This window comes from Corvus kubaryi, unplaced genomic scaffold, assembly GCF_017639235.1.
Source record: "Corvus kubaryi isolate FWS band 111438036 unplaced genomic scaffold, C.kubaryi_AGA036_p1.0 37397, whole genome shotgun sequence".
In the NCBI taxonomy this organism is placed as follows: Eukaryota; Metazoa; Chordata; class Aves; order Passeriformes; family Corvidae; genus Corvus; species Corvus kubaryi.
In genome coordinates, this window is record NW_024581136.1 from 12,435,839 (window position 1) to 12,463,818 (window position 27,980).

The following is a 27,980-nucleotide window of genomic DNA, read 5'->3' on the forward strand; positions in this document are numbered from 1 at the left end:
CCCACTGGGCACAATGCCCAGCCTGAGCCCTGGGGAGGGTGATGTCCACCAAGGGAATGGGTGTTGTTGGGTGTCCTGAGTGTGGCTGACCCCAGCTGTGGCTGGAAGGGGTGATTCTCAGAGGGGATGTGGTGGTACCGGCCCTGCTACCCCTGTGGGCTGGGCACTTGTGGCAGGATGGGCTGGGATAGGAGTTGGCCCCCCCAGCATGGCACCATCCCCTGCAGACCCACTGCAGTTGGCAGAGATGCCATCAGTGCCCACATTTCCCCACTGCCACCATGGTCCCACAGCCGGACCCACAGTGTCCCCCCAGCACACCCCATCCCACAGTGCAAGGCTGGGGGCCCAGAGGCGTCTCCTTCCCCAGCTCAGCAGCGGGATGCCAGGGCTCTGGTTTCAGGGGACACAGCTGACGTCCCCCCACCAGCAGTGGCCCAGGACAGCTGTCACATCCTCTCCACTGAGCCAGGAATCTCACCACACCCCCACCTCCCCTCCCCGTGACCCTCCTACACAGGGGCCAGAAGGATCTGAACCCCCGGGAAGGGCATAATTCCCCAGGCTGATGTAGTGGGGCTTGCCTGCCCCTTCCCCACCCTATATTCTGCGGGTAGCCACTGCCATGCCAGGGACAAGATGTGCTGGCAGGGGGGCACCCCTTTCCCATAACTTGTGGGTGCCTGCACACTGCAAGGGGATGCATCCCTTTGTGCGAGACATGGGGAACCCACGGCACGGAGTTCATTTTGCCCCTCGCCCCAATTCCAACCCCTCCAGCACAAAATGCCAGAGGAGCTTCCCAGCAAACTGGCATCACCCCACCAGCGGGGGAAGTGGGTGGCCACCCGTCCCTCCCGTGTCCCCGTGGCTGTTGGGAACAGCTGACGGTGGCAGGGGACAGCTGTCCTGTCCCAGCGGGCGCCGGGCCCAGAACACGTCGGCGCCGGCGGCCGAGCGGAGCCCCAGCCCTTGCGCCCCACGGCACCGCCATGCGTGGCCACGGCCTCCTCCTCGTCCTCTGCACGCTGGCAGGTAAGATCTGCCCGCCCAGGAGAGGCCTGGGGGGCACCTGCTCCCCCCACCTTTGCACTCGCGGGTTTGTCACCCCTGGGAGTACAGCGCCGGCACCGCCTCAGCGGGCTGTCCCTGTGCTGGCAGTCCACTGCCTCCGGGTCCTGCCCTGGAGAGCTCCCCGGGTGAGCTTGGTGAGGGCATGGTGGGGACACACCCGCTGCTGGCACGGGGGGCACAGACGGGACTGTCAGGATCATGGAGCAGAGCACACACACCCGCAGGAACGCACGCCTGGGCATCCCCTCCCCATGCATACACCCCTGTGCCTCCCCCCTCAGCGTATCCGGTCTTGGGGGCATCAGTGACCTCACTGTCTTCCTCCCGGCGCGTCCCCATCCCGTGTGCCTTCCCAGGTGTGGGCTGCAGGAACCAGGAGGAGAAGCTGCTCCAGGATCTCATGTCCAACTACAATCGGCAACTGCGCCCGGCCCTGCGGGGGGATGAGATCATCGATGTCTCCCTCAAGCTCACCCTCACCAACCTCATCTCCCTGGTGAGAGACCCCCCCAGGTACCCTCAGTGGAACAGAATTTGCCCTCACACATGGGGCAGAAGGCAGGGCACTAAAGCCATCTCCCTCCTTCCTTCCCTGGCAGAATGAACGGGAGGAGACCCTCACCACCAACGTCTGGATCGAGATGGTGAGACCCCTCCCCTCTAGGCAGCATCACACCCGGCTATGTTTGCATATCAGTGTGGCACCCCATGGGGGGCTGGCACTGTAACCTGCACCCTCTTTTGTGGGCACCCCAAAATGAGCCCATTTTGTGGGCAGCATAGCACAGGCAGTCCACAATCTCCTTCATCTTGGGGAGCTCCGTGACCCCTCCTCCTTTTTTCTCCTTCTCCCAGCAATGGTCTGATTATCGCCTGCGCTGGGACCCTGAGAAATACGACAACATCCAGCTGCTGCGGGTGCCCTCCACCATGGTCTGGCTGCCCGACATTGTCCTGGAGAATAAGTAGGTGACAGGGCAATGGGGACATGTCCCCACATAGGGCTGGCAGCTGCCTGCCCAGGCATAGTTTGGGGCTGAGCCCATCCTTTCCCCCCCAGCATTGACGGGACATTTGAAATCACCCTCTACACCAATGTGCTGGTGTCCCCTGATGGCAGCATCTACTGGCTGCCCCCTGCCATCTACCGCAGCGTCTGTGTCATCCACGTCACCTACTTCCCCTTCGACTGGCAGAACTGCACCATGGTCTTCCAGTGAGCATGGGCACCATGGCAGCTCCTTCTGGGACACAGGGATTAGCATGGCATGCCCACCTTTGCCCCTGGGCAGATAAGTGACACCTACCTGTCCCCTGCCACTTGTCAGGAGGCACCATGGGCAAGCCAAGCACCCCAAAGCAGAGCTGGAGGTGGCCAGCATGACCTGGTGCCACATTGGCACCCTTTGCCCATCCAGCCTGGTGCATGCCAGCGTGTGCCACCACCTCATCCCTCCCCAGGTCCCAGACGTACAGTGCCAATGAAATCAACCTGCTGCTGACAGCGGAGGAAGGCCAGACCGTGGAGTGGATCTCCATTGACCCGGAGGCTTTCACAGGTAACACTGCAGCCACACCCATGGCACAAGGGGACATCCAACAGGTCTGCTGCTACACTGGTGGCTGCCAAAAGCAGGGCTGCAGGGACTATTAGCAGCTCCCACCATTACATGGGCACTTAAGTTATTAGTGGAAGCGGGAGTGTGGGAGAGATTTGTTTTTCTAACCCCCCCCGGCTCCGGGCTCTCGCAGTCTGGCAGCTGCTCCCGGAGAGCACTGCTCCTGCAAGCTTGATTGATGCTGGGAACGTAGCTGTCATGGCCAAACAATGACATTTTCCATCACATTTTAATTGCATATTGAAGGAACAAAATGCTTTTCGGGCAGCGAGATTTATTTTTTCATTACCGGCCTGAGTTGCGATCTTGACTGGGAAAAAATCTATTGCTCCCATGGAGAGCAGGGGAGAGCAGTGCGCTGTCACCCAGTGTCATGCTTGGCTTCCCTCTGTGGCACCATGGAAATGGGGAGATGGGGGGACCCCCCTGTAGCCCTGGGAGCCCCCAAGGAGTTCAAGGTGCCCCGTATGTGCCCAGCTGCCCCATCCAACTTCTTTTTGGGGTATTTTTGCCAGGCACCATGGCATGTTCCACAGTGCTCAGCTCCCTCACGACAGTCTCTAGCACTGTACACAGCCTGGGTGCCCTGTGGGGCCCATGCCAATCACCAGTCCTCCCCTTCCTCCCTGGACTGGGAAGCTGGAGCCCCAGTGCCCCCGTGGGGACAGCAGGACTCACCTGGCACCATCACAATGTAGAGAATGGTGAATGGGCCATCAAGCACCGCCCTGCTCGGAAGATCATCAACTCGGAGCACTTCACCCCAGATGACATCCAGTACCAGCAGGTCATCTTCTACCTCATCATCCAGCGCAAGCCGCTCTTCTACATCATCAACATCATTGTGCCTTGTGTCCTCATCTCTGCCATGGCCGTGCTCGTCTACTTCCTGCCTGCTAAAGGTACACTGGGACCATGCCCACTGCGGGCATGGGAATGTGCAAGGGGACAGCAACGCTCCAGGAAGGGCTCCTCGTCCCCTCCGTGCTTGGGGACCATCACTATCATCTCTCACCCACTCCTGTGGTATTTGAATGGGGGGGAGTGTGTAAATTTCTAGGTATCCCATAGTTAAAGCCTCAAGGCAGGACTTGTCTAATTCCGCTTTCGGGTGGGGGTTTTTTTGCCTTAGGAGGGCAATGCCCACAGCACTGCCCTGTGCCAAACTCTGCCTTTCCCCCTCCTTGGCAGCGGGTGGGCAGAAATGCACTGTCTCCATCAATGTTCTCCTGGCCCAGACTGTCTTCCTCTTCCTCATTGCCCAGAAGGTGCCTGAGACCTCCCAGGCTGTGCCTCTCATTGGAAAGTAAGTGACACACTGGGACCAGGGTGCCAACCCTCTTGTCACACTGTTCCAGCAGGGTTTCAGGTGCTGTAGAGCAGCCAGTGCCCAGGGACAGGACCCGAGTACAGAAATAACCCTCGGCCCAGATGGGGCTGACACAGGGCTGCCACTTGCCCATGTTTCACTGTCCGTCACCAGCTTCCAGCCCACGAGGGCACTGAGAAGGATCTTGCAAGATCATAGCTTGTGACCCAGCAGCCCCACTGAGGCTCTGTGCCCCCTCCCCAGATACCTGACCTTCCTCATGGTGGTGACAGTGGTGATTGTGGTGAATGCTGTCATTGTCCTCAACGTCTCCCTGAGAACGCCCAACACTCACTCCATGTCCCAGAGAGTGCGCCAGGTACCTGCTATCATCCCCCTACCCTTTATACAGGGGGAATGGGATGGGTATTTGGGGATCAAGGCCGTGTCCCTTGCAGAGCAAGGTGGCAGGCATGCCTTCATCTGAGTGAAAGTCCTGGCACAAAGAGAAGGCCCCAGATGTTCCCAATGCCACCAAGGCACTCTCAACTCTGGGGAGCAGCAGGTGCCAACATCCCAATAGCACCATGCTAGTTACACTGTGCCCAGGTGTTCCTGCACCTCCTGCCCCACTACGTGGGCATGGCCATGCCAGAGGAGACCCCGGGGCCACCGCAAGCCATCCGCAGACGCAGCTCCCTGGGGCTCATGGTGAAAGCTGATGAGTACATGCTCTGGAAAGCCCGGACCGAGCTGCTCTTTGAGAAGCAAAAGGAAAGAGATGGGCTGATGAAAACCGTGCTGGAGAAGATTGGTGAGTGACCCTGGGGGGTTGGCACCTCCCTGTGAAGTTGGGCTTTGTGCCAGGTGGCTGAGCGCTTGCTGGTGCCCGCTCTGCTGGCTCTGTTGCTCATAGGACGTGGTCTGGAGAGTGGCAGTACCCAGGACTTCTGCCAGAGCCTGGAGGAGGCAGGGCCTGAGATCCGCGCCTGCGTGGATGCCTGCAACTACATCGCCAATGCCACGCGGGAGCAGAATGACTTCAGCAGCGTGAGTCAGGGCTGGGTGGAGAGGGATCTGCATGGGGCCACTGGGGGCAGCCCTCACCCTTCTTGTGCCGCTGGCAGGAGAGCGAAGAGTGGATGATGGTGGGACAGGTGATCGACCGTGTCTGCTTCTTCATCATGGCCTCTCTCTTTGTGTGTGGCACCATTGGAATCTTCCTCGTGGCACACTTCAACCAGGCACCCGCCCTGCCCTTTCCTGGGGACCCCAAGCAGTACCTGCCACAGTGATGCTCACAGGTGCCCACTAGCCCAGTGGTGGAGATGGGGGAAGGGGAAACATGGGGTGCTCATGCTGTGCTGAAAGTGGAAATAAAGCCTCCATGTCTTGCAAGCCTCCATGGCATCTCTGCTCCATGCCCACCCGCCTCAGAGGCTTGATGTGCACCCCGTGCAGGCTGGCCACACACCTCTAAGCTGCACAGTCCTGTGAGATGAGACTCGGGGAAACTGGAGCAGTGTCAGACATCTAACGGGCCATGCAGCGGTGCTGGCAGCAAGAGCCACATCACCCCACTGCAAATTTACAAATTCCAGCCCAGGATAAATGAGAACACTGTCATCCCTGTCATGGCAGTGGGGCAGGAATCATAGCTACAGCCACCCATTCTGGGCCAACAATGGATGGGATTAGTGGCAGCTACTTCTTTCCTCCATTTATGCCCTGACTATGGCTCATGGAGACAGCTAAAGTGCTGTCCTTGATCCCTAGCCAGCAGCTTGAGGTGGAAAGACTCTGGGCCACCAGGCACCCAAACACCCTCAGGGATGCGTGCCCTTTGGCATCCCTCCTGCTGCGAGCATCAGCAGGACTCCCTCCCCCACCAGCCTTCCTTGCCCTATGGGATCATCTCTGTCAAGCACAGCCCCTTCCCCCCATCCCAGCAATGCTGCATCCCCCTGTGCCCCTCAGTGACCTCTGGGGCCCCTGGCTTTGTCCCTGCTGGCAGGGGAGATGAGAGAGGTCAGCCTGGGAACGGTGGCAAGCGGTATCTGCTTCTCTGTGATCCAGCTCATGCCACCTGTGTCTGGCTCCAGCACGTGCATCAGCCTCACAGTCCCAGCACCGGCTGCCTCTGCTGGTGCTGGGAGAAAACCAGTTGGTTACTGCCCACAGCTGCCCCTGGCACTGCCTGCCAGAGGTGAGGGCACTGTGGGCATGGATGGAGGAGGGAGGAAAACACAACAGCAGCTGAGACATCACTTCTTGAATGTCTGCAGCCTGGTCACGGCCCAGAACCACTCAGGGCTGTGCCAGTCTGCCCCTGCTCTCTGCAAGGTGGCTTTTCCTGCCCTATCCCTACGAGATATGTAGTGCCCACAGCACCAACACCAGGTGAATACCAAGCTCCCAGCTGGCACCTTGAAGGAGGTGGGGATGGTGCTCACCAGTGCAGGCAGAGGTGCTCAGAGGACCTTGGCTGACTCCTGCCCCCTGCCTGGGTCACCTCCCATGGCCATGACCTAGGTGAGATGACCAGGTCCTGGGGCACTGTACTCCTGGCCCCAGTCTTGCTGGTAAGTGACGGCACTATACAGTACTCTGTGGCCTGTCCTGCCACAGCCATGTCCTCTCAGTGGCTGAAGGGACAGACCCTCCTGGCCCAGTGTCCCCAGCCCCGTGAGAGCCAGGAGCTGCCATAAGCTGCCCAAACCAGAGCACGAGGTATGTCCACAGCCCCCAGACTCTCTGTCCCCAAGAAGATGCATAATTAATGAGCTCTGGTCTGTCTTTGTCTGGCCATTTTCCACTGATTATTGGCTCCCTATTGCCCTGCTGCCAGTCTCCAGGGCCTGGTACTGTCACCTACTTCTTACCACTGCAGGGGTGCTGCTTCTTCCAGTGAGCTCAGGCTCCAGCGTGTCCATACAGCACAAGTGGAAACAGATCAGCTCTTCCAGCCTGCCAGGAGCACATGACCAAGACCACTCTCTCCACAAGCTCCAAGTAGTGGTTTTACCAGCCCTCAGGACATCTCTGTGGTTTATCATTCCAGAGACAGGAACAAAAGCAAGAGCTGGGATGTCACAGCTCTTGGGCAGCAGATGCACTTTGCAGGATCTGGTGTGGGAACACCTTGCAGGTCACCCTCTGAGGGTTACAGGGGGAGTGCAGTAAGAGAGGAAAAGCCTCCCCAGCCCAGTATCAGCCTCATGTGCCCACACTCCATCAAGAAGCACTAAGACAAGGTGACATCATCCTCCAAATGCTCCCCTCCACAGAGAGAACTCCTTTCTCTCTGTGGGCTGGGAAGAGCCATCAGCCCCCGCTTGACCAGCTGTAGCAAGACACACCCAGGGCCCATGAGCCCAGCACAGCTCAGCATCCCCTTGGGAAAGAAGAGCCCAAGGGAATGCTCTTCTTTGGGCTCCAGGGCTCAAAGGGGTTCAAAGCTCTTCCACTTTCCCTATAAGCCACTTTGCAGGGAGTTAAAGAAGTTCGAGGGTGTTCAAAGCCTTTGGGATAAGGAGAGCAGGAAAGGTCTTGACTCACCACAGATTTGGGGCTCCCATGGCTACAGGCTTCCTTCCTGAATGAAGAGGATCTGAAACCCTTTTCTAGAGCACAACAGAAGCTCCTTCCCTTCCCAAACAACCTCATGCCTGTGTTTTCACCATTCTCATTAGTAGGACACAGCAGACCACAAGACAAAAATCCAGCTCAAAAATCAGTCCGGCTCCATCCCTCTCCAGGCCATAGAAGGCACCTGGTGCTCAGCACTGATCAAACACTCCTTTTCTCCTGACCTCAGGAGAAGTAGTCTTAAAGAGGACAAACTCAACACCCAGCCAGCTCACTCTCCTCAAGGCTGAGCAAGAGGAACCTCTGCTGAGTTCCTCCAAATCTCAACCACAGGGGCAGTGGGAGGAGAGGAACAGCCTCCCCAGGAAGGGCTCTTCCACAGCTCACTCGCAAAGCGTATTTGAGGGAGAGCACAGCAGGACCGCAGCATTTTCAGATTTAATAGCAAGCCTACACTCATCAGCATCAGCTTCGACAAGGGGCATCAGAGGCGAGAAGTGGGCGAGTACACGAAATAACAGAGGTGGACATGACGCACAGCTGGGCACAACAACAGGACTGAAGCCCTAAGTGATGTCATCTGCAAAAAGCTGAATGTGCTGTGAATAAAAGGAACCTGCAGCTAGTATTCCAGCCCTGCCTTGCACAGCTAATTTTGCTTAGATTGCCAAAATGTAATTACAACTAAATCCCCCCTAACAAATATTGGAGAGCAGCAGGGGAGAGTTGTATTTAAAAGGAATCTTAAGTAGCAGCCATAGTAGTACCTGCTCACAGCAGGGAAAACAAACTGTGCCTGGAAAAGAGCATTTGGTTGAGAGCTGGTGACAAGTGCCAAAAGCAGGAACAGGACCATGAGTCTCGATAAACACACAGAGGGATGCCACTACAGCTTGGGGAACAGCCCTGCTCCCTGCCCAGCCAGGTGCTAACTGCCTGACCATGGGGAGCACTTAGTCATTCCTGTCAGCGCAAGGAATGTCTCAAGAGACAGCCTAGAACTGACACCCTCAATGCAGAAAACAAGTCCTTCAGAAGACTGAATGTTTTAAACTGTTTTCTCTGCCAGTCCTGGCTGCTTTCAATCTAGACTTCAATAGTAAGACAAGGAATTTCCAATTGGAGTCATGAGGCTGAAGGTCTCCCACGCCCCAAGGCTGGTAATTGTCCCAGACATGGGCTGCTGGTTCTGCAGTCACAAGCAAATTGGCCCAAGCAGCCCTTTCTGCTGGGGGCCTGCACAGAGCACGTGGGGCAGGAGATGTGCCCCATTGCTGGCCACAGCCTCCCCTCCTGGGCCCAAGGCAAAGGCTCCATTAAAAATGAAAGGCAATTGTGCGATTCCCCAAGGAAAAGGAGAAAAGGCTGGAGCTGTTAATGAGTACAATTAGTGTTGTAGTCAAGCAGAATCAGAGGAAATAATTAGCTCCTATTGTTTCCGTGGCATCCAAATTGCAGCCATGCTGGCTTTCCAGGCAACAACCCATCATCTGAGGCTCACCCTGGAGGACAGGGGGTCACTCCCAGCCCCTCTTCTGGTCGCAGCTGTCACGCAGCAATGAGCAGCAGGCTGGGCCATCGCCCTCTTCTGCTACACCCACTGGGGGCCCAGGGACTTGCAAACCCCAGTGCACACCAGAAGCAGGCTTGGCCCTGAATTCAGCCAGTGCTGCTGGCTCTCCACCGAGACAGACAGAGTGAAGGCAACTGACACCAAACGTATCTTTGCCCTGGTTTAAGGGAAGCTCACATCCCTCTCCACAACAAATAGGGGTGGGTACAAGGCCCTGCTAACCTAGGAGTATGAAGACGAAGTAAAGACAAAGCAGGTAACCTAGAGAAATACCACCCCACCGAATTTCAGAGCGAAAAAATAAAAGAGACTGAAAGAAACAAAGAGACCCAATAATTTATTGGCAGAACTGAAAAGGGGCATTTGAAAACCACAGGGCTGACTCTCAACTGGGATGCTCCTCCCAGCTGCAGAGAGATTTATAATACTGGTATCCCTCAGCAAAAGGCTCTGATGTTGAGGCAGAATCCCAGAGATCCTGCATGCCATGTAGAGAAAGAGAGGAAAGTGCTGCAAGATGCGGCCCCGAGGGCCCGCCGCTAATTGAAAGGCTGCCTCCCGCCCCACTGCTAAAAAAAAGTTTGTGTAAGACAAAATCGGCCTCTATTGTCACCGCTGCTGGAGGGCTTCAGGTGGATCCTTCCCCCAGGGAGGAGTGCGAGAGTGGCCCATGAGTCCCTTCAGAGGTCGGAGGGCACTCTCAGTGCTTTCAACACGGAGAGAGGAGCTTAGTGCCAACTCTTGTTCTCACAATGTGATTTTTGTGTTTCGAAAGCTTGAATTATCCCTGGAAAACAGAGGGAAGAAAAAAAGTGGTTAAAAATGTGCATTCCTTCAGATCACAGCACCTCCCCATTCCCCCCCACCACAGCTACCAGTGTTGCCATCCCAGTACGTCACTCAAAATCAACACTCGTTAAACTTCCTATGCAGATCTGCTTCCCAACTACAGACTTCTCACACAGGTCAGCTGTCACTCCAGAACACTTGGAACAGAGGGAGATCCTGGTTCATCCCCATTCAATAAGAAAAAAATTGTCATCTCCTGTGAGCAAAGCACATGATAGAGTGTGGAAACCTCCCTGGTGGATTCTGGTGTTTAAACAACTTGCAAGATCTCTTCTTTACTGAAAATTTATCTTGGGGATTCTGCTTGGAGCACAAATACACCATCAGACCAACCTCCCCCTGCCTCTGTCCCTTGTATTTAGTCATACTGTCAACAAGTTTAGCTCTCTGATCTCTCCTACCTTAAAAGAATATCTAATCTGAAAAGGATGCTTCCCTCAAGTTTAAATAGAAGAGTTTCGTCAGCAGCTTCTACTCACGTGAGTACAGCCACAAGCCTCAGAGGCTATTGACCAAGGAAGGAGTGTTGGCCTACAATCTCCCTCAGTACAGTCTCATGGCACTGCAGCAATTGAAGATGGGGGAGGTTACAGAAATCTGTTACTGCTTACTGCCAGCCTGTGAGCACCAGCAACAGGCAAAGTGTATTTCCACATTAATAGAAAGGTGGTGTGTTGGAAACAAATGAGATTACAATTACTTTGAGAGGATAGGTTTGGCAGCTCCTCCTATAAACAGGGACAGGGCTGTAAGTTGCCCAAGCCAAAACACTTAGGGATGCCCCAGGACATACCACACCAAATGGTTGAAGAGCAAAGGCAGCAACTTCAGCAGCAACTTCAGCAGCAAGGTGCTGTGCAGGACTGTGAAATTCCACTCAAACCCTTGAGCTATCATTGTGTGCTGCCAGGAGCTGCATGGCAGCTGTACCAGCACAGACTGGAACACCTCCAGGAGGTGGGCTGGAGAAATGGAAGAGCAGAAGGAAGTAAAAACCACTTTTTTGAGAGTTTAAAAAGTTACTCTGCTATAGCATGACAGCAAAAACCATGCTGGCGGCCATCTGCAGAAGACTGGGGTTCACCTTTGCACTTGCCAGAAGAGTCGGATGGGCTGCCATTTGGGAATGTGATTCAGGATTCATTAACTGGACTCTGGTTAATTTGCAACAATGGTTTGGCTTTCTATCCCAGACTGGACTTCCACCTATGTCACCTGCCTCAGGAGGACAGCACACTTTAGTTGGCTCTTCCATGGACAGATTGCTACATTTTCCCTCCTTTTGCCTTCTTTGGGGTGCCCCAGGCCCTCTGCTCATCCATGCTCAGCACAGGCTACCCAATACAGCTGAGAGCTAAATGAACTCTGCCACTGTTTTCCTATGCCCTTGGCACATTTGCTGCCTTCAGAGCCTGGTATTTCATGAAGTGAGCTGGTTTCCTCCTCCGGAAGGACATGTGAATGTCATCTAACAATAACAACACTACCAAGTGCCTGTGTAATATTTTGTAAACACTGAGCCTCACAAAAAGCCAAACCTGTGAGGAGAGAGAGATATTATTTTCACCCATGACTTCAGAGCAAGGTATGAGAACACTGCTTGCCCAATGTTGTTGAGGGAGGTTTTGGGATCCCCAGCAGCTCCTCAGAGCTCAGCTGTGTTGGAGCAGCTACATTTCATCCCCAGTTATGGGAATTAGGCAATGTAAATGTGTCCCTCCAGTAGATTCCTCTGCTCTGGCACTCAGCAATGCAGCGATCCCACTTGGCAACAACCAACCCTACTCTCATGGCCAGGCCTCTTGCTGGCCCTTCTTAAGGGCCTGCTATCAGGGAAGTTGGCACTGGGGGAAAAACAGTCTGAGCTGTGAGGCTCCCAGCAGCCCTGGGCTCACCTTGGCTATCTTCTCTGCACATCTTGGCTGACACTACCAGCAGAAGCAGGTGGTTGTCTCATTAGCCACAACATTATTATTTCTACCTACAGCAGCTGCTGGGTGTCCTTCCTGAACAACATTTTACTGACCAACTAATTTATTCTGTTCCAGCCCACTGTTAAAGAGCTGTGTGTCAGGCCCCAGGTGCCTCTCTCAGTGTCCATCACCTGGATGTGCTTAGGATTTACCACTCCATACCTGATAACAGTCAACCCTAGGCAACACACCCAAGCTGCAGACATACCTCTCAGCCTCCTGGGACCAGGTCTGGGATACAAGTGCCTCATACAGAGGAAGGACACTTTAGCAAAGGAGCACACAGCACCTCAACAGAAAATGCTGGTGTCTGGTCAAAAAAAAATTTAAAAAATCATTTTGACCTTTGGAAAAGAACAAATAGCAGAATGGGCCCACCATCAGGCCCCTAAGGCAAGAGAACATGCCAGCCCCTGGGAAGAAGGTTGGAAGCTGAGAGGTATGCCATGAAGTCACATAGGAAGAAAGATGAGGCCCTACCCTGGGTGTGACAGAGGGAGGGGGAGCGTTCGATCAGCGGCCACTGCTGTTCACCAGGCCATGAAACTCCTCCCAGGCCCTGGCAAGCCAGAGGGAAAAAAAATGAAATAAAAAACAAAAAATAGCACTTCAGATCAAAGGCTTCTTAACTTTTAACGAGAGCAGAAACATTCAATGGCGTTTGAAAGGCACTTGTCTTCAGAGACCAAGGCAATATTCTCTGATCGCCCTAGTGGATAGAAGCATCCTTAAAATCCAGCCAAACATCTGACAGCACAAGGCAGCTTTAGCGTTCTGCACAGACATGAAGCGTTCCCACTGGCTGCTGGTGATAAAGCCACATTAATACCCAGAGACAGGTATGACCTTCCTAGTCACAAATGGAATATCCATTTCCTATTGCTCATAAAATAGCCCATGTTACGTCTTTCTGAAGGATTATCACATTCCTTGGCTGGTTAAACTCAGCCAGTTACTGGCCTCATGCTTTGCCACATACTGCATATGCAGGTAATCCCCCCAAAAAGAGTTTCTTTTAATGCCACACAGCTTAGTTCTTATAAAATTCTTCCAACAGGCAGCAGAATCCAATTGTTATTAGGAAGTCTCATTTCCTACTGTAAACCTGCATTGTTAATGATGACCCAGTAAAAACATTGCAGCTATTTGAAATGAAAATGTTCTTAGATAAGTCAGAGGGAGAAGCCTAACACTGCACTCCACTGCAACGTGGAGAACGTTACTGATGGATGAAGGCAGCAGACTGAAAAATTGCTGTTGGTTTTACGAAGGCAGCATTGTGAAAACCCTCTCAGGGAAAAGATGCTGAGGTTAATGTGAGCATGACTATTATCTTCTGGGATCAAAGTCATCAAAGAACCTCATAGTTCTCCATGCCCAGCAAAACAGTACTGGTGCCTACAGCACATGCCAAGCCATTTACTGAAGCCACAGAGTCCCATGGAGCTGGAGGGACCTTAAAAGGAATCCAGGTCAATCATAAACTCAGACCACCCTCTAGATTTTTTTGCTGGTACTTCTCAGCTACCTCACATTTTGTTTTGTGCGTTGCCTCATCAGGCCACTGCAACACAACAGGAGAGTCCAGAAATGGAAACCCTGTGTTAGTCAGCACCTGTGCCAAAACCAGACCACCAACCTGGCTCTTACCTGAGCCTCAGAGTCAAGATCCCAAATAGCATTTGCAAAAGCAGCTCAGGTGTCACATGCTCTTTCCCAGCAAGTCATAGCCCAAATAAACACAGAGACCTTGGGGTTCAACAGCATCTCTCCAGAAGAAAGTTAGGGAGAAGAGAAACTCTCTATCTGAGGCCTCTTAGTTGTTGGTAAGCTTTGCACATCCCCAGACTTGTCAAAAAGTCTCCACCTTCGTGTCTTCCCTCCAGCCTCCCTTGTATTTCTAACACACTCCTATCACCCACAATCACATCTCTCTTTCTTCTCCCATAGTTTTCCCAAACTTGTAACTTCTCAGCAGAAGGAACACAAGGGCAGATTATTTGTCAACATAATTGATAATTTATTACCCATTTCAAACTAAGGAGTTCCTTGTTCCAACATCCCAATAACGTCATGCACACAGTCCTTCATCTCTGTCCTCACAGACAGAGAGAAAAAGCTCTTCCAGCCAAGAATTTTTAATTCAAGACCCTCATATATATTATAGTACTAATGACTCCAACTATCTGCTGACTTGACTGAAAAAATCCACCAGGATGTGTCTGTCCTAATGTACCTAAACTATGCCAGGAGAGCAAGCTGCTCTCATTCCATACCGAACAAGGCTGCCAGTTAATTTCATCTGGCAGAATCTTTATGACCTGTGACACGCCAAAGGCACAGTGCCAGAGAATCTAAGAGGTTATTTTTATGTATAGACATTTTTAGTACCTTATTGCCATACTGTCTGCACAGCGATCAGATACTTGGTGAATTGATCCCCAACATTTAGATTATTCCCATTGAACAGATGGGAAATGGAAACATTAGCAGGCTAAATAAAGCCAGCCAGAGCTGTTCTTCCATACTCATTCCTGACCCACAACTGTTGAAACTTCCCATCTTCTTCCCCACTGCCCAGGGTCAGGACCCAGACAGGGCTCCCTTTAGCCCCAGCAAGTAAGTTGGAGCAAAAAAAATGAGAAAAGAAGCTGTTATCTCCCCAAAAAGAAACCCACTCTCCCCCCCCCCCCCAAAAAAAAAGAAGGGGAAAAAAAAAAAGAGGAAGACTCCAGCAAAAAGAGGAAGGGCAGTCTTAGCTGCTTCAAGGGACTTTCCAAATCATCATTGTGCAAGTGGCACTAGCTGTTTTCTGCAGACATCCTCAATTAAGTCCTAGCAGTTTGCCTCCAGTATTTCTCTGTGCAATCCTGCTCCTTACCATCTCCTTCCCCAGCTAAGAAAGGATTCAGAGAGCTCAGAGTGAACTTATGGTACCTTACAAAGGGCACCAAAATCTGTCTCTTTTGCCAGCCCATGGGGAACCTGCCAGCACACTGACTACTCACTACACTCTGCAGGTGTCCAGAGCAGCACAGCCTCTTTCTGGGCGCTTCCCCTGGGATTTGTTCACATCCAGACAAGAATTTTGTGACTAACAGCTTGAAAAAAAAATCTAGGATGGCCTTCTAGCCTGAAATAATTCTTTCACCTATCTGGCAGTACTTGTAGCAAAGGCAATATAACACGACTTAATAAACACAACTAAACTGACCTTGAAAAAACCATGAAATAAATAGGTTATAGACACCTTTTTGGTAAGAGACAGGCCACCAAGATAAGGAAGCCTTTCACAAAGTCATGGACACTTCTGAATAAAGCATATTATGGTGCTGGAGAACCAATCAATGAATCCATCAATTCAAAGACCAGGTCCATGCAAGTGCTCTTAGACTTGCAGCAACCTGGAAACGACTGGAATTGGAGAATGGAGTGATAAATGAATTAAGCCAGTATTGCGGAGACTCAGGAGGACAGCTACCAGATCTGGAACATCACTGTTCTCCTTTAGATTTTATTCCTGCTCTCAGACTTGAATGGATCAGGGTGAAACAATGCAGCTCTATAGCTGGCAAGACCCAAGGCAACCTGCCTTCCTCTCACAAGCATCAATATGTGAGGGTCCCATCTGGAAACCCTCTCTCTGTAGGCAAGATTAACCCTGCCCACACCATTAAAGACACAGTCAAAGGCACAGGTGACACAAGTAGAACAGCAGCATTGAGGAATTCTCCTAAAATTTTGGAAATTAGCAAGCAAATGGAAACCAGTGCTGTAAAAAAACCACAATAGTTACAGAATTAGCTGAACTCTGCTGTGACAAGGGAGACCTCACAAACACTCTACCACCAGCTTTCTCACAAACACCAATCTTCTTGCCCAATACCCGCCACTTCCACAGGGATTTCTCTTCCTAATTCCTCACTTTTTTTGCCATTCCTGTTTTTGTTCTGAGAACCTCACCCCTGCAGTCTTCTTACAGTGCATTATTCCCTCCATAGGATATCCTCTTGTTTCCTACCTACAATATAGTCTGAGGCCATTTCCTCCAACTGCCTGCAGTGAAATGAACCCAGTGCCAGCTCTATTAAGATCAACTATTCTTCTCATTTACTCGAGCCATCCCATTAGTTATCAGTGGTGACTTTGAAAGGAAAGGATAGTTTTATACCCTGCTCAGCTCTCACTGCAGCAGGCACTCACGAATAAGCGAAGCTTTGTTTTCAGAAAAAGCAGCCTTGCTTTAAAGCTGACAGGACAACCCATAACGTCACACAGCAACCAAAACATTTCCACACCAGCCTGCTCAGTGGCAACCTGCTGATGGCCACTGCTCTGGTCTCTCCTGACACTGGAAACAGTGTTGCTGGATTTGCCCGGGATTCCTGGATGGTGTTGGGGTTGAGAGCTCTCAACAAAGATGGTCACTGACCACATAGTTATCAGTGCGGAAAAGAAAGGCTGATAAGCCCAGGCAGGGCAAAGGTGTATGCAAGGCAGCCAAAAACTTCATGCTGCAGGGCTCAGAAGTCAAACGTAAAAGCGATCACTTCCCCTTCACCCCTCTCCCAACTGCAGTTCACTCACTACAGATACCCGAATATTTTCAGTGGCTTCACTGACCCATGGCCAGGCTGTGGTTGGCAACATTATGCTTTCAAAAAAGCACAGTGCACCTCCTACGGCAGCAAAAGAGGCTCTTGGGGTTTTTTTTTTTTGTTTAATTCCAAGCCACAGGAAGTACCACTGTCCATAAGCCACTGTCACTTCTGGACCATGTCACCTCCAAGGTTAACAACACTGATGAACTGAACCTATTAAGCAGTTCACTGCATCTGAAGGCACCTCTTTCAGTGCACCTCTGAGGGAACAAAGAGAAGCAATTTCTCTCCAGCTACTGAAATAAGGTAACCCACAAAATGTCGCATATGTTCTCTTCAGGTGCTCAGCACTGTAATGTCTAAGGTACTATAAATCCCCTGGAATTAAGCAGAGTCCAAGAGATTGTTCTAGTTCTCTTAGCAAGATTGGAAACTCATACAGACTGGGCTGACCCTTCTACTCGCTGGGATTTAGGCAGCTCGTCAATATCACAAGCAAGAGAAAGGACAAACACAGGAAAATTGCAATGAAAGATCTGCTTATCTAGCTAAATGCACAAGCCCCACCACTGAGAGCAGGAAGGACAGAATGCAGAACAGCTCCTTGGAATTGCTGTGACGCAACAGGTACTTTTCAAATGCAGCTTGGCAGCACTACCACTTTCTGAAACAACAGGGGCTGCAGTCTCACTGACAACTCATGAAAAATGGTGTCTAGAAATGATTTAATATGAAATGATCATCACAAAAGGAATATATAAAACCTGAAACACAGGGCTCAGGTTCCACAGTGAGAGGCATGCTAGCAATTTCTACAGAAGCATTCATTTACAGTGTGTCAAAAGCTAATCCAGGTCAATTCACTACCTAAAAGTCAAGGTTTTGAGAAACGCCTGTTCTTTTCTTGCTAAGCATGCTCCCTTCCCTGAAGCACAATCAATGCCAATCAAGCCCCGCACATGAGCAGAGCTCTAGTAGAGAGATGCAGCCCATACAAATGAAAAATGCCACGAGCCCCCCTCGAAAGGCAGCCCTGACAAAGCCTAGAGCACAGCTCTTCCATTAGAGCTTTTCATGAAACACAGCCAGAGTGTGAATATAGAGTGCTGGCTAGAAAGCCCTCCCGAGTCATAAATCACATGGTACATGTGCAGCATAAGTGGAGTTTATTCATGACGGACAGTATTTCAACAGGACTTGATAGATGGGCAAGGAAAAGGAGCCAGACTTTATGGAGGATAGAACTAGTTACACAAGAGCTTCTTCATTAGTGAGAGAACCTTAATGATATGAAGCTAAGCCAAGCAGAGTCAGAGTGAAAGCTGGGGCTGTCCTGCTCTCCTCTATCACAAAGCAGCCACCGTCACCTCTCTGCAGCTGCTGCCCCTTGCTGCCTGCTGGTACCAGGCAAGAGAGGCACAAGAAGTTGGTCTGTGCATGACTACACAGAAACTCCACCAACAGCAGTTCTGCTCTGAATTTACACCAGTGCCATTGGAAGGAGGTGCTGGAGAGCACTGCAATCAGACTGCTGCAGCTCAAGCGAGGCAATGGGAAAAAAAGGGGCTTTCATGATGCCCTACATGGCAGAAGGTTAATTGCTTAGACCTACCTGACTGGGACATCATCGAAGCAATTCCTGACTAACCCTTCTACCCACAGAAGAATGAGCGGGAGACAAGCCAGGCAGCCTCTATTTAAGAATTGCTCCCAGCTGTAATCTGAGCTACTAAACTTGATACCTCCAACACCTGTTATTCTCAGACAAGCTCATTTTGCACCACATGTCAGCAGCAGAAAATGAAATTTGGATGCTATGCAGGAAGAGAGGGCAGCAAGCACAGCATGTTACACTGGTGTAGGGAAATGATGCCACACTACTGGATGCACCATCACTCAAGGCCTTACACCTGCCAGAGCAAGCACAAACATTGCTATAGCAGCATTCTCTATGCTAGGAAGTGCTGGTGGCGATAGCTCACAAGGGAAAGGCCATATCATTCCCATTTTACACTTGCTATATGAACCACCACCACAGCTTAGGATAGCTGGCTCCATACACGGCTTTTCCTACAGAGCCTGAGAGAAGTCAAACACCTCCCTGCTCTCACCACAAAGCCGCATCACCAAAGTCCGCAGTCTGCTGCTACTGAACAGGAGTAAAATGCTCTGCTATGTGTCCACACGAGCACTTTGCTGTTTCCCAACATGGACAGAGAGTCCCTAGTGCCCTCTCCTGGCAAAAAGTGCATGAGAAACACCACTGGCAAAATCATGGAAAAAATCATCTCCTTCCCTTCTCTTTCCCACTCACACAGGAGGGAGGGCCACATGGAACACTAGATGCCTACAGGCAGTTTCAGCGAGATCTCTGTATAAATACTAGTGACCCACACTCAAAATTGAAAGCTAGCTGTCTGCTAGAACCAGGATTGATCCCATCAAACTGTCTGACAGCAGACTGATGACAGGGTGATTATGTGGAAAGAACAAGCCAGCATGATAAAAGAAAGTCATGAAAGATATTTGCACCCTCATTACAGGCAAGATTAGAAAGCTCTCTGCCCCATTAGTGTCTTATTCATTTGTTTCACTTCTTTTTCTGTGTGCACCTTTTCAAGTATTAATTTAACCAATATGACCTAATCAGTGTATTGGTTTATAATACACTTAAGAAAAAAATAAAAACAACATATTACTCACCTCTAACTAATACCTATATGTGCAAATTTTTGTCACTTTGTGGGAAATAAAAGTCACCCTGAATGGCCTGATACGGTAAGCTATAATACATTTATTTAAAAATACAGCTGTCCTCTCTGTGTACCATGATCTTCTAGTCTTGTTAAAGAGCCTCTGTCACCAGGGCCTGGAAGACTTAATATACGACGTTTATTATGATTAGAAATCATTTGTACAGCACTGTAAATTCACACAGCACTTTCCCAAGACCATTTATAAGTCTAATGGCACTATAAATCCCCGTTAGCTTCCGCACTTTACTCCCCAGAATCTCTGTTTATTCAAATGATTCTTCCCCCTCCGCCCCCTACTGCAATCTTCTCTTTGAATACATCAAGTCACAGTCCCACCCTGGGCTGCCCATAGCCTGAGTGACAGGCTGGGTAGATTGTTAAAATAACTCTGGATCACACACTTAAAAAGAAAAAGGTTTTGCTCATAGAACCAAACACCCCTAACAACAGCACGACAACAACAAAGGAATTTGGCTTTCGAAGCGCGCTGGCAACAACTGCTGCTGTTTGCACTTCAGTTTGCAGGAACAGCCCTAACGCACACGAGCACTTCTGCCAACGCCTGCGCCGTGCACTGAGCTGCTTGAGCACACATGCAACCTGCAGCACCCCCCTGGCCAGCACACGTACTTGATGCTATCCGTGTGGGTTTTATACTCCATGATGGTGTTGGGAGGTAGGTTGAGCACTCTTCGTAACGTGTCGCGTATCCGGGCTGTCGTGGCCTGGTCGCTGGCTGTCTTGTTCCATATGGAGATGATGTCCTCCTGCACAATAGCACGGGAGGAAGGGGTGAGCACGGGGCACTTTTTGCAGCCCTGCCACACGGCAGCACGTGCCAGTTCTCACAAGCACTCACCTGGAATCGGACAGAGACGACGGCCCCACAGATTTCTTCCCCCACCATGAACTGCTCTCCCAACATGGCCAGAATAAGATTCTCCCAGCACCGTGACGCTAAGCCCTTCCGTAGACGGATAATCCATTTACCACCATTTTTGTTGGCATCATCCTAGGAAGAGGGGAAATAAATTGATTTGTTTTCTCCTAGCTATTTTTCTGCTACCCACAAGACAGCAGAGCCACAAACAAGAGCAGATATTGATTGGGTGGGGCAAGGGAGGTATTTTCAAGCAAAAGCACTTTATTTCACTTCTCCTCCATACAAGCAGAGACAGAGGAAAACCACTAACTTTGAATACAAAGTACTTGAAACAATGGCCCTCGGCCTTCCAGACAAAGTTCTATGCTCTGAAGACTTGAGCTGTAGTGTTTTGATCCCACTAGCAAAGACTAACACCAGCCTACCAATCTGCACAAACAGACCCAGAAGCAAGGACTTTAAAACTATTCCTAAACTTGAGACTCATTCACCATTTGTCTAATCCACTGTATATGTAGTTCTGCTTGTAAAACAAGATCCCTGTAAAACAGGAGAACCCCCTCATCACAGAGCATGGAAGACCAGGAAAGAGTTTACAAAGTGGTATTTTAAAAGCAAGCAAAAAATTGATAAACATTGTCCTTCCACATTTCCAGGAATGGGCTCACAAGCTGTGTTAACACAGAAAGGACGACCCTGTTCTCTGAGAACTACTGACATTTATCACACATCATACAGCTGAATGTTTGCTCCAGACTGTGGTGACCCAGGGAAATAACCAAAATGAGGGGAGAGAATAAAAGAAAAAATTTATGCTAAGCACCCAGTCTGTCACCTCAGTATTGTGATTCTGTATCTTGAAGCTGACAAAAAGCTGGAAACTGCTACAGCCTCCCTTGCTCCCCAGAACACACAGCTATGTCAAAGAGCAGCTTCTCCTCTGTGCAGAACACTGTGGCACTCTCTGGTACAACACTGTAGCTGGGAGATCTTACAAGGTGAGAGGGGAACAAATTTCCATCCAAAGCTGAAGACAGAGAGGTAGGAACAAGTCAAAGAGGTGGCAGTTAGGAAGGGTAAGGGAAGACAGGTCTAGGACAGAAACAGAGAACAAAGGATGACTCAGAGGAGACTGCACAAAACAGGACATCCCTCCCCAAATCCCCAGCAATCCCCTCTGTCAAGCTGGGACACACCTTAAAGATGCCAGGCAAGGCAGCCCAAGCCTTCTTAATGAAATAAAGCTAATTTTATTCTAGCCTTAAAGCTTCTCTAGGGGTCAGATAAAACTAAACATTTGTGTGCTTTCTCAGAGACAGCAAGTGCTAAAGAAGCAATCCTGAGGAAGCATGGAAATGTCAGCATAACAGCAGCATTCACCTGACTCTTACTTTTCAGGTATGTGCTGGACCGAAAGGGGAAGGCGTCAGCTCCAGACAAACCTCAAAGCATGACAGGAGCCATCCAAATCAACACAAGTTCTAGGAATGTGGCAGACTCCTGTGAGAAGCAAACTACTTTCTGTTAAGCGTCCTTGTTTTCCAAGCTGTGAACATCACAGCCTTTAGACTGGGAGTTGGGTTTAACTCTTCAAAGTTTCCACAATGACTAATGGGGCATCAGAAGAGACAGTGATATTGCTAAAAATATCTCAAAGGTGGCTTAAGCAGGTTCAAAGCTACAGAGAGAGCAGTGATTGGGAGGCAGATGCTGTATCATGTGCTTTATGGTTGTTGTTAGTTTTCTTTCAGGTTAAACAAGATTCAGTTCAGTCAAGCATTTGATTTTCCTTTACCAGAATAATAATGATCTGCACCCCAGTAAATCACCAGGGAATATTATGCTTAGTGCTTCTGACTTTACCAGAAAAGGCACAGATGGATGCAGAAAAAGATCAGAGCTACACACAGGCACGTATGTGCCTACCAGAATGACAGTAACTAAGGACTGGTTTGGAAGAAACATAAACAAAGCCCTACAAAGCATGCAGCAGTGAAAGGCCAGAAGTGAGATCTCAGGTCCTCTTCTAGAAATATAAGAAGGAAGTAGGGCCAGAAGTAAAAATACCAAAGAATCTCTCCACTCCCACCTTAAAATGGCTACCAGGAAATGCTCTATAGAAATTCTGGTATCATTAACTTGGGGACTCTGATCTGAGGAATTTGCTCACCAGGAGTCCAAAGAGGGTTAAACGTTTTATATAAATTGTATTTGCAGTAACTGGCTATAAAACACCTTGCTTAAAATAATTGCCAACAAGGGTCACATATAAATTTCTCAGGACCAAGCAGTATAATTAGGTACTTCAGAGAAACACATAAAATCCTCATATTGTGAATGCTATTGGTCATTGCTGGAAGCAGGCCAGGAACTGGAAGAATGATTAGCTGGGCAAAGATTTTTTTCAATGTTTTAAACAGATTTGGATAGAAATAGAAGCAAACTAAAGCCTTGGAACCAAAAAAAAAAAAAAAAAAAAAGCAAATAAAAGGCTAAGTTGTTTTTCCATTTCCAGCTCTGTGTGTAGGCTTCTAACCATATGCCATTTGCACCTCTGCCTTCCTCGACTGAAAAAGGAGTGTTGGTTTTTATAAGCTTTGTTGAATTCCACTTGGAGAGGTCCAGTCCTTCCAGAGGAAAGCCCGGCACTGCTGTCACTGGAGGCAGCTGTAAGAGGCAAGTGCCTATACTGGGAGGCACAGAGCTTAGCTGGGGTATCCCTCCATTGGCAACAGCAGTTCAGAAACCTTTGGGCAGGTGCAGCCAGCAACTTTCCCATCTTCCCTCTCTGGCAGCATGACTGTTAGGTTACATGGGACAGAATTCTGAGGACAAGTTTACAGGAAACCCAGACGAAAGCTTTTCACCCAAGAAAATCCAATGGAGTGCCATTTAATGACAAGAGTCCCTCCACTGTAGAAGGTTCCCCCCCAAAATATTGTGGGAAAATATCAAGGCAGAAATAAGAGCTCCAACTCACCTCCCACATTGGTTTGATGCCCTCTTTGAAAAGATGGAAGTCACTGTGGCCTGTCAGGTCCCCAGGACGTACCATGTGACTGTAAAACCGCCAGAACTGTTCCACCTGCAACAACACGAACCACATGGTGAGGCTGCTCAAACTGTTCACAGTCAAGACTTCTACAGAAACAGGCTTCCATTTTTACACCAGCTCTCCAGAGCCACCTTCCCCTCTTCTGTTCTACTCTCTTGTCACCAGGGTGTTAATTAGGCAACATAAAAGGCAGCAGTAGTGTCAGAGCTTGCGTGCCTGTTTCTGACTGGCTCCATTACCAGGTGACCACTTGAAACATTCAAGAGGGGCCTCTAATGTCACTCAGTGTTTGTCTGAAGAAATCTGTGCTAAGGTAACAGCTGCTCTGGAGAACAGTTCCAAACATATCTTATAAATCCTACTGCCCAAACTTTCAATCATTGGGTATGTCCAATGATTATGATATAAAAGCAAATGCATCAGCTACAGCCAAGCCTCTCTGCCCTGAATAACCACTGCTCTCTGTGACCATGGAAACTGCAGAAGCCTCCAAATTAGACATTTTTTGTATTTAATTTTAGTGTACGCAGATTTTAAGACAACATGTACATTCTGATGCTAGTTTAAGATTGGGAGGCACTATTCAGAGTTTTTTAAAAAATATATCTTACTTCCTTTTACAGTCTGCCATGGTACATTTGGACAACTTCACTTTGACCAGTTCCACTCTGGCATCCCTGTGTATGCTTGAGATAATCTGACTGTAAGGCATGGGACTTATCTTTTATAGTTCTTAAAAATAGCATATTTATCCTTTGACAATCTCTAGGTAAGAAAGGATTTGAGAGAGGATGGACCTTTAAAACAAAACAAGGCAGTGGAAGGGATTATACTAATTTCCATATTTTAAGAAGACTCTACTCAGTAAGATAATAGCTATTAAGCAGACCAGCAGTGCAGCTGAAGGGGTCAGACATCACCCCAAGTACTTTATCAGAGACCTTAATGACTTGGTCAGCAGTTGGAATTCCGCTCCAATCTGTGACCTCTGCCATCCCAGCCGGAATTTGCTTTTATAGTCAATAAAATTATGAACCAAGACTGAGGAGGGGTCAGAAGCAATCTATTTTTGTCAGGCACGACGGAACATCCATAGGGAAATCACACTCCCACAGTGAAGGAACGTGCCCTCTAGTGGCTCACATTTCACAGCTTTTAGAGCTTTCCATTGAAAAGCCAAGAATAAATCTGAACCCAGACTTAGCCCAGACAATTCCTTCTGAAGTTTGCCCTTTAATTTCCTTAAATAGAATTTGGACCCAAACACATCATCAGATATGCTGACCAGTCTCTCTCCATCCTAACAGAACTGCTGCACTTCCAGCCTATAATGGCCCCCATAAATTCTCTGTAGCAAAGAGCAGACAACAGAATATTCAACATGATGCTTTTCCTCTAAGAAGCTAAAAATCAATGTTAAACCTACACTGATTTATCAGATTGAAAAGTTATCGCCAGATCATCGAAGTGGCAGCCACGTTTTTCATCTGAACTGAAAGTACTTGCTCACACGGGGTAATAGGAGCAGTAACTACCCACAACAACAGGCTCTTCTCCCCACCCTTATCCTGTGTGCATGCACTAACACAACCCAGCTGCTTGGACAGGCACATTTTTATGCAGTCTCCAGAAGGAATAAAGGGGTATTTTTATAAATCCTCATATTACAGAGGACATATACTGGTGGGCAAAATGAACATTTGTAAGAGACCCTAAAAGAACTGGGCAAATACCAGATTGAAAAGAAAAAGGAAGAAAACAGCCAACAGACTTCCTGGGCTTTAGAACAGTAATCTTGGGCTTGTGTATCTTGGGCTCTTGAGGGAGGTTCTACTCTGCCAGCACCATGCAAAAACCCAACACCACCTTTCCAGGACACGCTCAAGTTTATTCCAGGAACAAGCAACCACAGAGTGGAAGGGGAAAGGAAGAGCAATTTGCATTTTAATGAACTTGATTGCAACACCAAACTGCACGTTGTCCATCACTTCCAGACAGACAGCAGGCCACCAGGTGCTGGCAAATACAGCATGCCAGATGCTTATTCCAAACACAGTCTTTGTGGTGGGAATGTGGGTGGAGGGAAGTGGGGGGGGGAGGGGGAACCTTACAGAAAAGGAACAGAAAACCTGTTCCTTTCTTCTCTTGCTGACCTGTCCAGTTCTGCTCCAGCCATAACTGAACTACACGGCTGCTCTTCTTTTTTTCTATTATTATTCCAGCAACCACCATGCACAGAGGTCCAGCACAGGGCAAAGTGCTAAAGACACATCTCCTGCTATAAGTAATTCAAGAGCTCATTTGCCTTGGCAAACCACTCACTGCCCTCTGCTCCTGCCACCACAAGCACAGCCTGTGTGTGCACAGAGCCAGCACAGAGGGACTGAGCCACAAGGACCACGCTGTGCCCAAGTGACACAGGGACAGCAGGGGGGTACTCACGGAGGCAAAGGTGCCAATCTGTTTGATGTTCTGTTCATAACTCTGGGAGCTGGTGGGCCGCCCGGGGGTCCGTCGGGAGTACCAGAAGGTGTAGTTATACTGTAAGGGGTGCTCAGCTGGCCCCGGGACCACAGCCTGCAGAAAAGAAAAGCTTGTTTACCCCTTGCATGCTCCTCTAAAAAGGAGAACGGTAAAAATTATATTTACAGCATATAAAAGCAACCATTCAAGCCATCAGAGGCATCATTACTGAATTTTTTAGTCCATAACTGTGCCTCAAAGGAAAACAAACAGAAAAACTAAAAAGGGCAGTGTGAGACCCTTAACTTTTTCAAATTAAGGAAGAAAAAAAAGACACTCTCCTCCTCTGGGAAGGATAAACTCCACTTATAATGAGCCATGATTCAAAAGCAATTAAAACTCTTTGGTGACACCAATTGCCTTAAGCAACCAACACCCCAGTGCTCTGGAAGGATTAATCTTAGAACTTGTTATGTCAGCTCTGGCAGAAGCCATTACCAGCAGTGAGCAGCGATCACTTTTTAATTTCCAAAACACTGATTTCTGATTAAAAAGACTTCTAATGAGCACAAAAGAGGCTAATGAGAGCTCATTAGCCAGGAGTCAAAACTTACAGAGAAAACCCCAATCACAGCCCTTATCTTGTAGTACTTGATGCTGTTACAGGAGTTACCAGGGCTTACATCTCTACTTTCCTCTTGATTATGGCAAGTTTACAAGGGTTGTATTACTTCAGACACAGCACACAGTTTTCCTAAACATAAGATTAAAAAAAACCCAGTAGAGATAGATGCCTTATGCCTTCTTGACCAGGCTACACTACACACAGGGACACATCTTAAAAGTTATTTCAACAGTGGCACAAACACTGCCTGCTAAACCACCTTCAAACCACTACTGCCCTGTCAGACAGGAGTCCTTTCCCCATGCCCTCTTCCACATTTGTTTTTGGAGAAAAATGAAGCTTTATTTCTCATTTCCATTCCAAAGCCTGGCACGGTAGTAGCTATGTTAGTGAGGGCAGCATTCACCCCTCAGATTAGAGACCTCCAAAGCTTACAACAAACTATTGAAATCGAACATAGTCCCTCTGTCTTCACTGCAGCAGTAACAATGCACTGAGACCACAGCCCTCCCAAGACATACTTTCCTTATCCCTGAACTGAGGACTGACTCCCTAGCACTGCCACACCATGCCCTGGCAGTGGACTGCAGATGCCAGCACCATACCTTCCTCTTCGTAGTACTCTGTGGTTTCTCACGATCATTCTTTTCCTTCTCACTGTCTTTCTGTGTGTTATTTTCCTCATTCTGGTCATGGTCTCCACTATCATCATCCTTCAATCTGGTAAAGAAAAACAACAAAGAGAGCCATCACACAGCTGAGAAGGTTCATACCAAGCCCAGGTAGTCTCTGCTCCAAAGCTCCTCCACGGTACAGGAGCCACCAGAGTCTGGAAATCTACACCTGACAACCCACACAGTAAAAACTGCTTCTACTTTCATGCCCATCACAGGCATCTTGGGCACACGCTTTTAAGCCGAAGTGAACCATGAAACAGCTTTTTGGAACAAACTCAAGTAGTTTGTGCTAGATACTGATCTGCCACAGGAAACCCCAGCTACTTGTTAGGGTTCCCTGCTATTCAGGGGGCCGACGTGAAGACCTGCCACTGTAACTCTTCTGACGCCCTCCCACCCTGCTCCCCACGCCCCCCAGCACAGCAGGGGCAGCGCCTCGGGCGAGCAGACACCGCGCCAGCACCCAGCACCCCACAGGTCTCTCTCCGCCCGCCCCATTCCCTGCGAAGGGCCGGAAAAAACGAGAGACAAGCGGGGCCACGAGGCGGCCCGCGACTCCCCGGTGCGGGACTGCCGGCGGCCCATCGCCCACACCCCTGGGTCCCACGTCCCCTCGGGGCCGGGCCGGGCCCCGGCTGCAGGGACGGGGCTGTGCGTAGCCCCGTGACTCATCGCGTCTCGCCCGCCCGGCGCCAGGGCAGCGGCGGGAGGGGCCAGTTGGGCTCGGGGCCGTGCAGGCCCCGCACCGGAGGTCGGCCGGGGGGGCTCGGGGGTGACACTCACGCGTCGAATTTGTTGTTCATCGTCGCTCGCTGCCGCCGCCACCCCCGTTCGCCTCAGCGATTTCCGCCCTGCTGGGTCCGCCCGCGAAACCCTTCCGCCGCTTCCGGCGGTGTGGCCATAACGTCCCGCGTTTCCCCCCGGAGCCGTAACAC

At 49.8% G+C, this 27,980-nt stretch overlaps 2 protein-coding genes across 3 annotated transcripts; one reads left to right on the forward strand and one right to left on the reverse strand.

The window, feature by feature from the left end:
• The first annotated feature begins 68 nt into the window (after positions 1–68).
• CHRNG (cholinergic receptor nicotinic gamma subunit) lies at positions 69–5,405 on the forward strand. The gene is given in 14 exon segments (XM_042042373.1): positions 69–843; positions 845–976; positions 978–1,035; positions 1,431–1,570; positions 1,674–1,718; positions 1,930–2,039; positions 2,135–2,290; positions 2,536–2,633; positions 3,392–3,595; positions 3,885–3,999; positions 4,267–4,381; positions 4,612–4,816; positions 4,919–5,052; positions 5,130–5,405. Coding segments are annotated over 14 exon segments (1,737 nt in total). The 5' UTR covers positions 69–786; the 3' UTR covers positions 5,298–5,405.
• A 4,074-nt stretch (positions 5,406–9,479) lies between these two features.
• EIF4E2 (eukaryotic translation initiation factor 4E family member 2) lies at positions 9,480–27,933 on the reverse strand. Of its 2 annotated transcripts, XM_042042223.1 has the most exons (8): positions 27,829–27,933; positions 26,974–27,088; positions 25,723–25,857; positions 23,206–23,310; positions 20,202–20,354; positions 19,973–20,109; positions 12,466–12,544; positions 9,921–9,950 (listed from the first exon to the last, which is right to left on the reverse strand). In XM_042042223.1, the coding sequence occupies exons 1-7, from the start codon at positions 27,846–27,848 to the stop codon at positions 12,499–12,501; spliced, it is 711 nt and encodes a 236-aa protein (XP_041898157.1). In that variant the 5' UTR covers positions 27,849–27,933; the 3' UTR covers positions 9,921–9,950; positions 12,466–12,498. The 2 variants fall into 2 exon arrangements, with proteins under 2 accessions (XP_041898158.1, XP_041898157.1); XM_042042224.1 differs by lacking the exon at positions 12,466–12,544 and having other exon boundaries at positions 9,480–9,950.
• Between the last annotated feature and the right edge of the window lie 47 nt (positions 27,934–27,980).

Excerpts from the sequence above, each read along its gene's own strand:
- EIF4E2 (XM_042042223.1), bottom strand. The coding sequence starts at position 27,848 with ATGAACAACAAATTCGACGC. Across the intron at positions 23,311-25,722 it reads AGATTGGCACCTTTGCCTCC|GTGGAACAGTTCTGGCGGTT; the intron begins GTGAGTACCCCC and ends GTGTTGTTGCAG. Across the intron at positions 20,355-23,205 it reads GCATCAAACCAATGTGGGAG|GATGATGCCAACAAAAATGG; the intron begins GTGAGTTGGAGC and ends CCCTCTTCCTAG.